This window comes from Oncorhynchus masou, chromosome 12 (assembly GCF_036934945.1).
Source record: "Oncorhynchus masou masou isolate Uvic2021 chromosome 12, UVic_Omas_1.1, whole genome shotgun sequence".
Lineage (NCBI taxonomy): Eukaryota > Metazoa > Chordata > Actinopteri > Salmoniformes > Salmonidae > Oncorhynchus > Oncorhynchus masou.
Window position 1 is genome coordinate 16,971,039 of NC_088223.1, and position 16,069 is coordinate 16,987,107.

At 41.1% G+C, this 16,069-nt stretch overlaps 1 protein-coding gene across 1 annotated transcript in view; it reads left to right on the forward strand.

Annotated features, from left to right (window-relative positions):
- The first annotated feature begins 3,961 nt into the window (after positions 1-3,961).
- The window catches only part of LOC135549615 (insulin-like growth factor 2 mRNA-binding protein 3), a 37,552-nt gene continuing 25,444 nt past the window's right edge, over positions 3,962-16,069 (forward strand). The window contains exons 1-3 of the mRNA XM_064979738.1: positions 3,962-4,689; positions 5,613-5,673; positions 14,171-14,219. Of these exons, the coding sequence (XP_064835810.1) occupies positions 4,515-4,689; positions 5,613-5,673; positions 14,171-14,219 (285 nt within the window). The 5' untranslated portion in view covers positions 3,962-4,514. The remainder of the gene's footprint in view (positions 4,690-5,612; positions 5,674-14,170; positions 14,220-16,069) is intronic.

Sequence of the window (16,069 nt, forward strand, 5' to 3'; positions counted from 1 at the left end):
GTGGTTCGAATACCTGAGCAGACAAGGTGCAACAAACATGTCAATGTTCCCTTGAGCAAGGCCCTTAACCATAATTGTATCCAGGGGTGCTGTACTACTATATCTGACCCTGTAAAACCTATTTTTTCTTTGTACAGTTGCTTCAATACAACACCAATAAATAACTGTTTCAAATATGATTTCATAACACCATAATCAACCATTGATCACAAGTTAATTATACATCAATTCCAAAGCAAATTGGAAATGTGTTAATAAATTAACATAGGCTAATGTATGCTTGGAGGTGTTCAAATGAAGTGACTTGAAGAGTAGTTTGCATCAGCTTGGGTCATTTTTACCTGAAGACCATTCAGGAAACTAATTTGATATCATTTAATATATAAAAAACAGATACATTTTCAAATCATGAGGTTTACTGAAATAGAATTCAACTGCATAATATTCCCTGAGGTTATCATTCAGAAATGTGTTTTTTTGTATTGAATTGGAGTAAATAAAATGTACCATGAAATGACGATATACTGCAACTTGATATTAGACCATTTCTATTAAGAAAACAATTAGTTGACATTTATAAATCAGTTGATTTATTGTTTAATGTAATATTGTACAGTGTAATGTATCAACATCTATTTCCGGACAGGTTTCTAACAAGTTAATTGCTGTTATCAAACAAATATTGAATTATTAAAACATTCCTAAGCTATTTCTAAAGTTCATTACCAGAAACCTTTTACATCTTCACCAGCAATACTATGAATCACTAATTAAAACGATCACACTTACATTCACATAAAAGTAGGCCAAGATCCAGAGGCTGACAAAACGGGTCTCGAACAACAATTTGAATGCATAGTCCAATGCAAATCACTTCAAAAACAGTCTTTAACATCATACGTTTTTTAAAGGACTATGTAAAGGGAACAAACAATGTTTAGAAAGTTAATGTTAATGAATTTTATATTTTGTCATTTGCTTAGAAATTTTCATTACCAATTGACATTGTTTTCTAGAATGATTATTGAAATTGGCTTAGGCAGAACACCGCCATTTTCTGTGTGGAAGTCTATAGGGGGACCTCACAGGGGAAAAGACAAATACAATTATTAAAAAACAAAACATTTTAAGGTACATTTAATGCAATTTAAGTGCCATATATGAATGTCGGTTTCAAAGAGCAATTTATCCAATATCACATCAATTATAAAAATCCTTAGAGAAAAGTTCTCAAACACGTTTTTCGACATTCACTACAACATGGCGTTCACTACAAGAATGTTCCATACGTTCTAGCTCAAGCAGTCAACCATTGAAATGCATTGTGACTAACAAAGAGATGATTAGAGATAATCGACTGAAGTATAAATAAATAGATAAGGGTTCGATTGTAGTTGTTAAGGGTTAGATTGTAGTTTCACCCAAAACGGTATCCCTTGTTTCCATAAAGGTATCCCTTTTTTCACTTAACAGCCGGAACGAATGAGACATTGTTCCCCACAACACGATATATCACTTACTATATATATATATTGTTTAAACTTCTATATGGAAAGAAATATCATCCTATTTGATCTTAAAATCTCACCGATGTTGCCCGTGTGCTTTCCAATCATAACTATCTTTAATCATTCCACACAAGACGTAGTCTCGGATATGAAACTTTCTTTATGGAAGCCTGTTTACCCCTATGGAATACAGCCATAGCGAAGTTTCCCCCCAAAGAATGGGGGCGGGGACTAATTATGTACATTCCTCACGGATATATTCACCCTTTCGCAGTTCCTGAGCGCCTTGTACAAGCCTGGAATCGTAAACCAGGACTGCGACTTTTGTTGGACGTGAACAAAGTGTAGACTTTAAGTCACACGGATAGTCCAATCTTTTATCTATATGAACACATAGCCTATTACTCATTTATAGAAAACGGTCTCATATAAACATTTCGTTATTTCACAACGCATGTAATTAGAGTTGGGCTCATTTAATAAATTGAATCAATATAGGCTATTGAACTGTAACGAATTCATAACACGGTTGTTTATTGTTTAAAGTTTAATAGGCTTTTACATGATTAGGGAAAGATTACACATATCTTAATGTTCACCATTTAATCAATTACAGGTGAATTTGCGAAGCAGAAGAACGTATAGGCCTAATAGTGGTTTGTTTGAAACCCTTTCATTTAGGACTTCCTTGTAATTCTATTTTTATTTTATATAAGATAATTTCCATCTCCAAATTTAACTCACTTTACCAACTCAAATAATGGGACTGCTTTTGTGGCGTAGCCTAACATGTATCTAGTTGCATCTTAATTATTTCGTTAGATTAAGAATTGATTATCACCTTTATTCATAAGTAGAAAAACTACATTTTCTTTCGCGCGCTGATTCATATAGAATAACGGTGCAAAATAGCCAATGACTGAACACGCTGAGCTCGAGCCAGCGAGAGTGGTAGGGGAGTGAGAATGAGCTCTGTGATTGGTCAGTCTTTCCAACCAATAGTAGAGCACTGTTTGGCCAGCTCAGAGTAAGTCAACTAAAGTGCTGCCAGTGTGCCATAGCAGAGGGCCTACCTTTTGAGGCATTGACAAGTCACAATTTATTTCCTTATGCCTAACATGAACATGTCCATAAAACTGAAATCATCAATTGTTCTTAAGTTGTCTAGAAGCAAAATACGAACTTTTCCTGCAGTATACATTTGAAGAAGGCATTTTATCAATATGGCATTAGATGTTGATCACACTCATTATTTAAAAGTTGAATAAACAGCTGAATAAACTATATGCACTCCCATGCATATTGTGTAGTACCATACAAGTTGTACAGGTACTAGCTAAACTATGAACTATCCAACTCTGCCCAGGTATGTGTGCATAAAATCACTAAAACGGAATTCAACAGTGGCCATGCATGCGTTTCGAATGTGGGCCTATTGAGCAGATATAAATCCACTTTATAACGTAGAATAATTAGACCAAGTATAATTACTTTCATTATATTATTCCTTCAATGTCTTTAGCTGAACATCTTTGTATTAATTTTAGCCTGAATATCAGCATGGATATTTGTCGGACTGAGATCATACGTATGGTAAATGTAGCCTAGTAATTTGGTACTTATCAATGAAGTTGCACGTTTGTGAATTTCATCTACCCCAAACTACACTTTTACACTGGATACATATTAACAAGTGTAATTAATTATCTGAATTAACGTACTAAGCCCAACCAGACTGTATTTGAAAGAAACCTGCTTGCTTGTTGTCGCCAATTCGCTAGGGGCATTTCTCTGGATGACGAGCCCTTCCCTCTCTGAACAAAGCATATATATATATATATATATATATATACCCATGCCGGAAATAGTAAGCGGTTTGCCATATGCAGTAGGTTATACTATAGGTTTCTTCTCCAGATGGGGGTTTTCGAAAACAAACAAGCAATCTCGCCCCAAGACACACTATTCCCCTCTCTGCCATTTCGTGTGGACATGGACAAATCTGTATTGTAGACTAAAGCAGGGAACCACCTGAATCTTGTTAGAGAAGATGGATGCCGTCATGTGGTTGGTAGTAAGCGTGTCATTCCCATGTTGACCGGGCCATGGGCCTAAGGAGGACGCATTCTAAACTTTCATTGATTCAATTCAAACGTCTTTCACATGCATAAATTATGTCGCTCGATGTTATAATTTATGAATGGCACCTCCCCCTTCTTCCTCTCCCACCATAATGTTCTCTATAGTATGCCTACCCTACACCCACCGCAGTCTCACGTGCGCGCAACACTGTTGCCCCTTGCTATATCCGTGCGCGCACTGCTGTTTTACTACTTCGACCAGCGACCAATGGGAAGCGAGGTTTTGCAGAGAAAGGCACACAAATGTGATTCTAGTAAAAGATACACTGGGTTCTCACAGAATATCTTAACTCACATAGCTCGCCAGGTTTTTCCCCCAAACACCAATCCACTCTTCCCCTCATTTTCTCTCGACAACGGTCCCCACCCCAGATTCCCGTGACATATTCCCAATCCAACACTTAATTGAGCAACTTGGATTCCTCACGTGCGGGGTTGATTTGTAGTTTGAACACGTGGCTCATTCAAAAAAGCCGGAATATCCTAGTTTTTTTCCCTTCCCCTTCTTCATATTGGTTTTATTCAGAGGCGGGCACGAGCCTTAACGTGTGTGAATTTATCTGTCTCTTTGCCAAGGGGTTTGGAGGAAGACAAAAAAAGTCGTGTGTCCTTTTTCACTCAGTCAACTATCGTTTTGGAGAAACTGAATAAATAATTAAGATACATTTTTTTTGCGCGATAGAGAAGAGGCGAGTAAGCGCAAACGCGACGAGGTTGCCCGTCAAATATATCTGTGGCTTCAACGACTGGGGGAAGCACGCCACCGCCACTCCGTTGAGTAGTAAGGCGAATTTGGCGACTCCAAACTCGATAGAGCAAATCACGATTTCCTTCTGCGTAAAGATTGTCAATTTCAGCGCAGACCATGAATAAGCTGTACATTGGAAACGTGAGTGAAGAGGCGAGTGCCGAGGACTTGGAAACTATCTTTGAGCAGTGGAAGATTCCGCACAGTGGTCCGTTTCTCATCAAAACTGGTTATGCGTTCGTGGATTGCCCCGATGAAAAGATAGCAATGATGGCCATCGACATTCTTTCAGGTGAGACAATAAAAAAGGCGTTCGAACGGTGCTTTATTGCGGAAATGGCTACGGGTTTACTTTAACCGCTGTAGATGGATGCATAGAGCCCAATAGGGTGGGGGTGTATCCAAGCTTGTCTCCTTGCCTCACGCTTGGCTCCTGACACCGTAGAACGATAGTCCATGCCTTTTAATAAATTCAAAGTGAGAATTTTATCTTGTACCAAAACGTTTGAAGTAACTTGTTTGAGTGAAGGAAGGAAGAAACGCCTGTCCAGTGTAACGCCATTCAGAGCAACGGGGCACACAGGCAGTGGCCGCACATTGCAGGCTTGTGTCTAACATGGATCACTTCGATTAAATGTAACTCTGTATTGTTACTTTTGTTGCCGCCTTTGAGTTTGCACTCTCTTCGTGGACCAACAAAGTCTTAATGGAAGTATGGCCTAACTTGTTAAATTATAGCACACAGTGCATGTGCCCTATGCTGACACACCAGGTGGCTTAATTGTGTATTGGTCAAATGTAGGCCAACGAAATGCAAGACTAATGCAAACGACTTTTTAGTTACAATTTAGAAACGACAACAAATGTACGCAATATGGGACATTCAGTGGCATTCAGCAGGCCACAATCTAGAAACGATTTTACAAAATATCCTCGTATTGAGCTCAGGTGTCGGATACTTGTCATCGATACCATATTTAACCTTTTTAGAATAGACATTCACGTTACGTTCGGTGAAACTTAGTGAAAATAAAGTAATTTCTGTCATTTGAATGGTCACACAATTGTGCTTCCGATTGAAATTAACGTTATTTCGTGCCAGGCCTTTTTGGTCATAAACTACAGTTGAGGCCTACTTTTGGCTGCCTGTGAGAACAGTTGAAGAGAACTTAACTAATTGTGAACTAAAATTTGCATTTATTCTCCTCACTATAGGTAAAGTTGAACTACATGGAAAACTCATAGAAGTGGAGCACTCGGTCCCTAAACGTCAAAGGTAAATTCTGATTATAAACTCATTTATGCTATAAGGGGCTGCTGCTGTCCTCAGCCAAATTGTACATATCTCCATCGACACTTCTGGAAACATGTTATTTTTGTAACATTATTTGATTGAAGTGGTCTGATTGTGTCTTGTAGTCAGTGTGTTTGGGGCGTCAGCAGGAAGGGACGAAATGTTTGTCCATTTGGGGCAAGCAGAAATTCATAGGGTGTGTAGAGGTCGAAGTATACGGGCATGAAGGATCTCATACCGTCAAGCCTATGGCGACCTAAAATATGCGACTTGTTTAAAAAAAATAATGTACCTTATTTTAGACACCATTCCCATCTGTGGAAGTAGTTAGCCTATATAGTGCAAATCTCCAAGTGTTTAACACTTGCAGACTGTAGGGCTATTTTAAGCAGCAATAGCATTCTGGGCCTGCTTAGGTGTGTGTACATGTATGAATGTGTGTGTTGAGGCGTAGGCCCTCTGAAGTCGTTCATTTGAGAAGGATCTGACCGTGATTCTCCCTTGCTGCCCCATGCTTCTGCTCTCCTCGCTCATTGTGATGGTGCACGAGATGGACTCGGAAAACCCCCGGTCTGCTAAAGACCATGTAGCTCCGTGTAGGCTACAGTCAACAGGATTAAACTATGCTGAGTTATAGCCTTTAGTCTGGGGTGATATTGATCCTCATTTACGTGGAAGAGGGACAAAAAAATGCAACAATTTGGCGTGGCATGTAGGATACCCGCCACATGAAACATTTAGTCCTTTATTAAACCTTTCTTGGATTTTAATTGCTGTCATTGAAATGAGTAATTGTTGAAATCATTTGAGGATTTGGGGGAAGAGGATTTAGAGCCGAAATGCACTTTAATGTGTTTAGATGTGCATTTTAATGATTAAAATAATTTGAGCTAAAAGCAGTGGATAAAGGCTACTGTTATGTTTGGCTACTGCTATGTTTGTAAGGAATTAGAAACAAGCATCTGGTCACAACTTTTAAATGTATATTGAAGTCAAGTTTAACCTAATTATGATTTGTGTAATTGCCGATACCACCATTTAGGCCTACTAAATCGAATAATCTGTTTTTATTGACATTCTGCACACAATGGTGTTAACATATTTCAAATATACAATTATTATAGTGGACACATTTATTTGCATGCTTTGAAATGTCCATGCATTGAATTGTCGAGGTTAAGGCCAAAATGAACTTCCGCAGGGCTCCCCCTAAATGTGTTTTACTGCTTTTAGCTCGTTCATTATTGGGATGGAATCATTAACCTATTTAAAAAGAAAAGCCAAATTACTCTGGTCAATTTGTTGACCTTTCCCCTCCCAAAGTGCTAGATATTTTTTGCTAAATGATTAGTCTTTGACACGTACAGACACTGGCGGTTTGTAGTGGTAGGCCTTTATAGTAGGTAGGCCTTTTAACTGACTTGCCTAGCTTAATAAAATATATAGTAAAGTGTAAGCCTGGTGCTTTTTGGCCTCCACCTACAGAAAAAGGAGAGAAAAAAGATTAAGTCCCCCCTTTGCCACAGGAAAGGTTATAGGAGCGACTGGGAACAGTATCCTGCCCATCACACACACACACACACACACACACACTGAGGTGTGCACTGGGGCCCCTCTGCATTCCAGCCCGCTGAGTGTCAGCTGGAGGCTCGGCCAATCACCACAACTTAACCTTTCAACTTGTGGGAAGGGGAAGTGCGAGCAAGAAGGCAGAGGCTCCTGGTGTCCTCCAGTGTTCCAGGGTGGGACTGTAGACATTAAAACCAGTAGATGGTGATAGCGATGATGTCATCCACTTATTCCTGTGGAAAACTCCCAATGGCCTTGAAGCCGGAACTATTTGAATTTGAAACCCGCCATATTGGCACCAAAAAAATATTTAAAGATTATGGTGAAAGTGGCCTTTACTAGCAAAGGATCGTGGTCAATATAATCATTTTCATCCAGCCTGAGAGAGTCAACCTTAATGTTGAAGGTAGAGGTATTCAAGTCTTGCTCTACGAGGTCCAGAGCCTGCTGGTTTTCTGTTCTACCTGATAATTAATTGCACCCACCTGGTGTCCCAGATCTAAATCAGTGCTCAATTAGAGGGGGGGTGTAGTGGAACTAGCTTTGAGGTCCAGAGTTGATGAGGGCATGAGCTTCATTGTAACCTGCCGTCCCGTGATTGGTCTGTCAGTACGTGGTCATGTTAGACTACAAATGTAGTAGTCATAATGGATCACTATTTAATTAAGTATCTTGATTTATCTCAACTTTTAAAGGATTCACCACTGGAATGGAACTTGATCCTTATCAACAAAGTTTAGAGCCCTAAACGGCTCTATAAATTGTTTAGCCGTTCTGGGGATTGTAATTTACATATGCTTTCTAGGGCAAACAAGGGGCCTCATAACTGTTGCGTAAATTTCACACTATTTGTGGCCGCCCTTTCTGAAAAGACTGCGCTCGTACAAAAATATCTAAAGATTTACAAACTTGGCGCACGCCATACATACGAATGTTTCCCATTTATAAATCAGAATGTCCTGAAATTCTGTGAACAAACAAGCATTACTACTCCACCTGAAAAATGCCCATTATTCACCTTTTTATGGTGACAACAATAAACCCTATTTTCTGCTAACTTTGGAAGTATTGGAATTGGGCCGAGGCAGTTTTCTAAAGGAAATGGCGAACTTGACCAAAGGTCTTTGGTGGTTTGATAGCCATGACGTTTGCTGCAGGCCAAGGCGACCTGACAGACAACGTTATTGAAAGACAAACACAATTGCAAATTCCTGTGGACCTGTAAACAGGTGTTTTGTATTGACTTTTATTTAACCTATACGCTTCACTGCCCACGACCTCTGCCACTATGTCTATTTAGTGGTAACCATACACACCAATGCAGAAGATGAGCTGTTCACCTGTTAAATTCTACTATTTGTTATAAACTACACTCCCTACCTTATTCATAGAGCAAAATCCTTAAAAATAGCCTTTCTACTGGAGGCCAATTAATTTGTTGTAGGAGACCTCGGGAATATGAACCTATCAAGGTCAGAAAGGTGAGGAATTTATTTTGCAAAGGTTATAAAAATATATTATGTTTACAAATAAAATATTGTCTACACACGAAATTTGAAGTGACAGTGTTGAGACGTATGGAAGTAGCTATACTGCCCTACCAAGCAAAAAGGCAGTAACTGCTCATAGCATGGAACTGAGAAATGGCTTTTATTTACCTTGGTTTTACAGTAACTTTATGCAGTTACTGCTAACATGACCCCCATTTTCTCCAAAACACAATACAATAGAGGCAGGATACTTGTCCACATGATTAAGCATGTAGTCATTTTTTGCAACAATTAATAACACATTTCTGACCAAATTAGCAGTTACTGCCTTTTGTGTGATAGGGCAGTGTAATCGTCCATTCTACTGCTAAACTAAGCTCCTGACCAGACAGCATAGAGCAAAGTACTTGAAATGGTAGTTAATAAATATGCTATCAAGTGTCCTATTAAACGAAATATCAAAAGAATGGTATTGTGACTTGTTGTAGGCCTATAGGCTACCTGCTGAGTATGAAAACATCACAGAAAAGGTTAAAAAAAAATCAGCAATTGAATTAAAGTTTATTTAACCTTTTAATATAACCAGGCAGGTCAGTTAAGAACAAATTCTTATTTACAATGACTGCCTACCTTGGCTGAACCCTAACCTGGACCAATTGTGCGCCGCCCTATGGGACTCCGAATCACGGCCGCTTGTGTTAACAGCTTGGAATCGTAGTAACGTCTCTAGCACTGAGATACAATGTATTGTACCGCTGTGCCACTCTGGAGCCCTCAATTATCTTGGAAATAATATAATTAATATAGCCTAGCAAAATAGATGCCTATCTCTAAATATTTTATAATGCCAAGATAAACTAAATTGATCTTTCTTCTCACTAACGACAAACAATTGCATATTGTTATTAACCTGTTATGAACAAACGAGTCCATTTTATCCGCCATTTTATCAAAATACTTGGCTGCTTGCAATGCAATAGTGCCACCACTAGAAACTGTCCACACGGTCTAAAGTTTGTGGGAAGCTGAGCACAATCTCACTTTAAGTTAAGTTTTTTTTAAAGTTTTAAATGGCAACTTTAGCGTGTGAACTCGAGTACCCATGTTTAGGGTCATATTTTGTACATGCACGTGGTTTCTAAATGAGGTCCAAGGGCTTTTGTCACCGCTAGGTTGCTACGCATTAGCCGACCAGCAGAGCTCGTGGCTCCACACTCCAGACCAAACACTGGGGCCTGGGTGGGATAGGCACATCGAGATGTGCATGTGGCGGGAGGGGTGCATGCAGGTTGTTGGGGTGGGTGGGCTATGTTTTGGTGCAAGTGTGCCATTTGCCTTAGTCCTACTCTGTGACGTTTTGCATAGTCATTGTTGGTCTTTGGCTTACACATTAATCGCTGTAGCTTGATCATGAGGGGTTACAGGAGTTAAATGTAATAATGCAATAAGTTAAGGTCGTTTTGGGCCCAGCGGACAACCACCGACATTTAGGGTCTAAGTGTATTTTGGCTCCTTATAGTTCCTCACTAATTTGTTTATTTCATGTTAACTCTCATGCTCTATTAGCTGTACTCGTCAGTTTGTAGGACACACACAGACCCTATAACATTTTACACTGTGACCTGATTAAAGCTATATTCATTAGTTTGAGGAGAATGCTGAAATAAAATATAACTTCCATCTGTTAAAAAAAATAAAGAATTGCATGATTTGAGAGGTGTCCCGTGTGTGGGGCATTCAGGCATTTGGGCAGGTCAAGGGGCGAGTAGGAAGCTGCTGTGTAAGTGTTGATGAATCCGTGTTATTGAATGTCAGTAATGTAAAATTCCACAACTCGTACCAGTCTGCCTTGTGAAGATGGTTCAACTCTAACCTAGTTTAGTATTAGTCTAGGACCTTCTAAAAAATATTTTTATACCAGACAACAAATCTGAAGTTGTATTGGCACAGTAACTTACTCACACGTTCTAAAACTACACATGTAGATAAAATATTATCAATATTCTCATCAAATGGCGAAGGGCGTAGGTCATTAAATCCCAACAATCGTCATTTAAACCAAAAAAATACACCCATTGCCCTATTCATTTAACCAACAGACAAAAAAATCGTAAGTCGTAAAAGCAAAGCCCACTTCCATGGTCATTCTAACCCAGTAACTGCGGCTTTGTGAGGAGTAGTAGCTCCCAGCTCTTATTAAAGAATTTGGGGTCAGGAGGTCACTGTGGGGCCCAACCTGCAAAGAAGGGATTTTGGATAGAAGCACGGGGGGCCCGAAATTCTCTATGGCCACTTGTCCCATCTAGCGAGTGGGACTAAAGGTCCCTCAACTCACTCATGCTTATCATGGAGCAAGAGACACTGTGATAGTGTGGAGTTTTATGCTACAGAACCATTGCGTACTATGCTGCAGGGAAGTAGAATTTTTAGCTATTTATGCGTGCAAATCATCAGATTTAATTTAGAAATATTCCAATTCTAGCTCAAACCAATTTAGCAATTTTTTTTGCTTTACAATTTATTTATTTTTTACTGCAGAATGGACACTTGTTGTGCAGTGGAATGGCCCATGTAAGAGTGCAGTGGAATGGCCCATGTAAGAGTGCAGTGGAATGGCCCATGTAAGAGTGCAGTGGAATGGCCCATGTAAGAGTGCAGTGGAAAATGAGCAGTTTTTTGAGATCAGTCATTCAGAACGCCTGCATACTGAATAGTCAATGAGTGTGGATGGATGGGCGTTGAGCACAGACCTGGGTGTGTTTTTGTGTGTTTCCTGACATGGATGGGTTTTTCTAGTGTGGGTGCCAGTGTTTCTCTTGTATTGTTTGTATGATAAGATGGATGGTGGGGGAGGGGTAGTGACATGGATGATCATGGTTGTGAGAAATGGGGATGGATGTGGTGAAGTCTGATGTTGCTCGACATGGGATTCCTCCTATGGGTTTTACACACACTACATCACAACTCAGCCCTCACGGTCCCCACACCCCTCCATGTTTCTGTCAGTGGACTTGTGTCCATGGAAACGCGAGCCCCACCCCTACAGGGCAGAGGGCCCTTGTGTCTGTCTCCCCACCCCCCAAACCACCCCTTTCCCAAATCAAAGGCTGGGACTAGGGAATGCACCCCCCCAATACCCCGGCTGACTTCGTCCGTGTGTGTGGAGCTATAGGTTAATCTGGCTTGAAGTGCTTGGTGCATTTGCACATTTTGCACAGCATTCCCACTGCAATGCAGAGCAACGTGCACACGGAGAAAGGGGGCTGGATCAGCCAGGAATGGCACAGTAGACCGGAAAGGGCTGCAATTCCTCTCGGACACTTAATGGTATTTTCTTTCTACAATTCGCCATTTAGAATATATTTATGTTTATGGTCCAAAAAAATGAATAAAATGTAATTTGAGGCCCTGTTGGTGTGACAATGCTGAAAGTTCCTCCAGATTGAGTGTGCATGTTAAAGAATGTGTAAATCTTCTTGTGGTACGTGAGGGGGTTGGAAATAAATAAATGAATACTAACGGCAAATGTCATTGAACTTTCCCCTACTAAGTTTTCACTGTGGCCTAGTCCTGCATGCATGGACGCCCACAAACCTTCTAGACTGCAGATGTGGATTTCTGTGCATCACATTTTTAGTATGCTCCAATGTAAAGCTTGTTTTCTCTCTTCATATAATGAAGCGTGAGCTGGGCTGTGTGGGTGGCAGGCTGAGAAACATCTTTAAGGCTACCAACCAGCCTGTTCATGAAAACGTTAACATTTGACTCACTCATTGACTTGCACAGCTAAAGACCAGTTGAGTAGGAAAGCATGTTTTCAATTTGAACCAATCATATTTCGATTGTATAGTCTATTAGACTTCTACTCTTTTATACTTAAGTCTGTGAAGAGCAGGAGTGTGATATGCACATCCTGAACTTGAGGAAGAAATAATACAGATGACGAATTGAGGCCTGCTCATTGCTGCTCTGCAAAGCTTTAGGCCTGCCCCACAAAATACAACGTTTCCAATGTAGTTTTTGTCAGATGTCAAAAGGTTTTTTGACATTTCATGGTAAACACACCCAAGTCTTAATTTCCTGGTCAAAACTGTACTTATAGCCATGATATGGATTTTTTATTTTTTTTTGGTCCTAGTGGAAGTTGTTTGTTGTTGGTGTCGTTTGTCTTGACTAGATGTCAGTGGGAGAAGTTTACAGTAAGATTGTAGGGTTTTGGTTAGGAGTGTTGGATGGATGTTGTGTTTTGTGGGTGGGTGTACGGTCTGTGTAGAATTGAGTAGGGGTCACAGTCTGCCCTGGAACTCCCAGCTGCATGTACATTGTGTTCCTTTAGTGTGGGAACAGGTGGTGGACTTTAGAGCAGCCTGGACACTTTCCCCACGTTTATCTCCGTGGTCCAAACTATCACCTTTTTATGAAACGTGTCACAATTACACCAAATTACATTGTACATTTTTGTAATTTAGTAGATGCTCTTATCCAGAGCGACTTAGTAGTGAGTGCATACATTTTTCATACTACTTTCCAATACTGGTCCCCCATGAGAATCGAAACCCACAACCCTGGCATTGCAAGCGCCATGCTGTACCACCTGAATTGTTTAAATCCAGACTCGTTACAATTCACTACTCCAACCAAGCATCTGTATGACCTCTAAAGTATTTGTGTCCTTGGTATTCACAATGTTTTCATCGAAACCAAACGTTTTCAAAATGTGGTTTGGAGTTTGAAATGCAGGACTTTCTGAGTACTGACAGTAATTGGTAGGATAGTCTGTTCTGCGCCACTGTGCTCCTGTTGACTGTGATGTGAGCGCTCCTTCGTTCTGAATCCCCATCTGTTCTCTCTGCTTTGACACAGCTCGTGGAGGTTCCCTCTTTCCTGGGCTTGGCATCCCTCCCTTTTCTGCGCTCACTCTCCTCCTCTGCCTTTCTCCTTTCTGCTCCTCTCCTCCATAACCCTCCCCTCCTTTCTTCCTGTCTCGTCCTCCCTCCTTACCTGTCCTCCCTCCTTTCCTTGCCATGCTTTCCTCCCCCCTACCTCTCCTCCCTCCCTCTCTCCCGATGCTTCTCATTATCAGCTGGTTTGAACAGTTTCTCCACACGATCAAGCTACCAGTCCAACAATGTAACAGCCTCTCTCCTTCCCTCCCTCCCGCTCTCCATCCATTCCTCCCTCCTCTGGTGCACACCCGCTGTGCTGGGGGGGGGGGGGGGTTAAAACATTAGTCATGTCCACAGCTTGTGCACCTCTTACAGAGCACAGAATGCTGGAAGGAGGCACCTACTAACTTTCTGTTTTATTACTTTATTTTTTTTGAACCGGTCAATTTGTCCTTTCGCCCAACGAACCCTTAATGCTGACTTGGATCCACTCATTTCTTCCCTCTTCCCTTCTCTACCCCTCTTTCCTTTTAGGAGCTGTAAGCTGCAGATCAGGAACATCCCGCCTCATCTGCAGTGGGAGGTAGGTGTTAATTGGTCCATTGGTAAAGCTTTGGATCTAACGAGCTATACTCCATCCCGTTCAATGGGAACTAACGTTAAAAAAATATTTTGAAACAGGATGTGATGTAAGGCTTACATTGGGTGTAAACGAGTCCACTGACAAGGTTCTTTGTCATCTTTGCGTTCCTTTTTGGTTTTGGATCCACTCATTAGTTCTTTAGAACAGAGGCTAGTCTTGCAGGTCGCCATTTTCTTCTGGCTGTCTCATTATGGTACTTTTATATTTAGGCTCACGCACCAAAGGGCACCCTATTCCGTATGTAGTGTGCTACTTTAGACCAGGTCCCATAGGGTCCCTATGAATGGAATTGGTTGTGTTTTGGTACTTAATTTACCTTTTTAGTACAGGTAGTAATTTAGCAGTTGATTTTGTAAGAATATTTCATCCAGAAAAACTTGATTATGGAGGTGAGTACCAGCATAAAGCAAGCATTGGACAGTCTTTTTCAAGCTATTGTTGGTGGTAATGACAGTATCATATTTCAAATGTGCCTACATTACCTCATCTATTTCATTGCTGCAGACTTGTTGGTTGTTGTGCTCATGCCGTGTGTGTGATCAATGGAGCTGTGATAGTCTGTGTAACAGTGGAGGATTACCTTTTAGGCGAGTGACCTACTAATGAACCTCAGGTGTACAGTAAGGTGCGTTGTGCAACAAGAGTGTGACACGCATGACGTGTGTGTGTGTGCATCCCCGGCCTGTGAGAGATCAAACCTTGCTCATGCAGACATGGTCAGATCTCTTGTTATTTCTACACCACCTACTGCCATTCATTCTCAATTTATCAATTGGATATTGTCCTGCAGTACTGCCTTCAGGAAGGGACTTACACCAGTGGTCGTTTGTTAGTAGGCCTGGGAGATGTACCTTATGCCAGTGGTCGTTTGTTAGTAGGCCTGGGAGAAGTACCTTATGCCAGTGGTCGTTTGTTAGTAGGCCTGGGAGATGTACCTTATGCCAGTGGTCGTTTGTTAGTAGGCCTGGGAGATGTACCTTATGCCAGTGGTCGTTTGTTAGTAGGCCTGGGAGATGTACCTTATGCCAGTGGTCGTTTGTTAGTAGGCCTGGGAGATGTACCTTATGCCAGTGGTCGTTTGTTAGTAGGCCTGGGAGATGTACCTTATGCCAGTGGTCGTTTGTTAGTAGGCCTGGGAGATGTACCTTATGCCAGTGGTCGTTTGTTAGTAGGCCTGGGAGAAGTACCTTATGCCAGTGGTCGTTTGTTAGTAGGCCTGGGAGATGTACCTTATGCCAGTGGTCGTTTGTTAGTAGGCCTGGGAGATGTACCTTATGCCAGTGGTCGTTTGTTAGTAGGCCTGGGAGATGTACCTTATGCCAGTGGTCGTTTGTTAGTAGGCCTGGGAGATGTACCTTATGCCAGTGGTCGTTTGTTAGTAGGCCTGGGAGAAGTACCTTATGCCAGTGGTCGTTTGTTAGTAGGCCTGGGAGATGTACCTTATGCCAGTGGTCGTTTGTTAGTAGGCCTGGGAGATTTAGTATCCCTGCAGCAGTGTTGGGTGCAATGCCACTGCTTAGAACTATAAGAAATGTAACGTGTCAAATTATATCCAGCGCTAGGCTCCAGCTATGCATTTGGTTTGCTAACTTGCTATCTATGTGCCGAGATGTCAATATCAAGCTTCTTGTTTACAGAGGAGACATTCAAACCCCTCCTGGGATCAAGCTTCCTGGTGTCTAAATTGTTTGTGCACAAAAAAACGTTCATTTTGTTTTTTTTATAGTGCCCCTGGTGTGCACTTCTGGTAATACTGTTTATCCCAATATGGTACAGAAACGGTATGAACA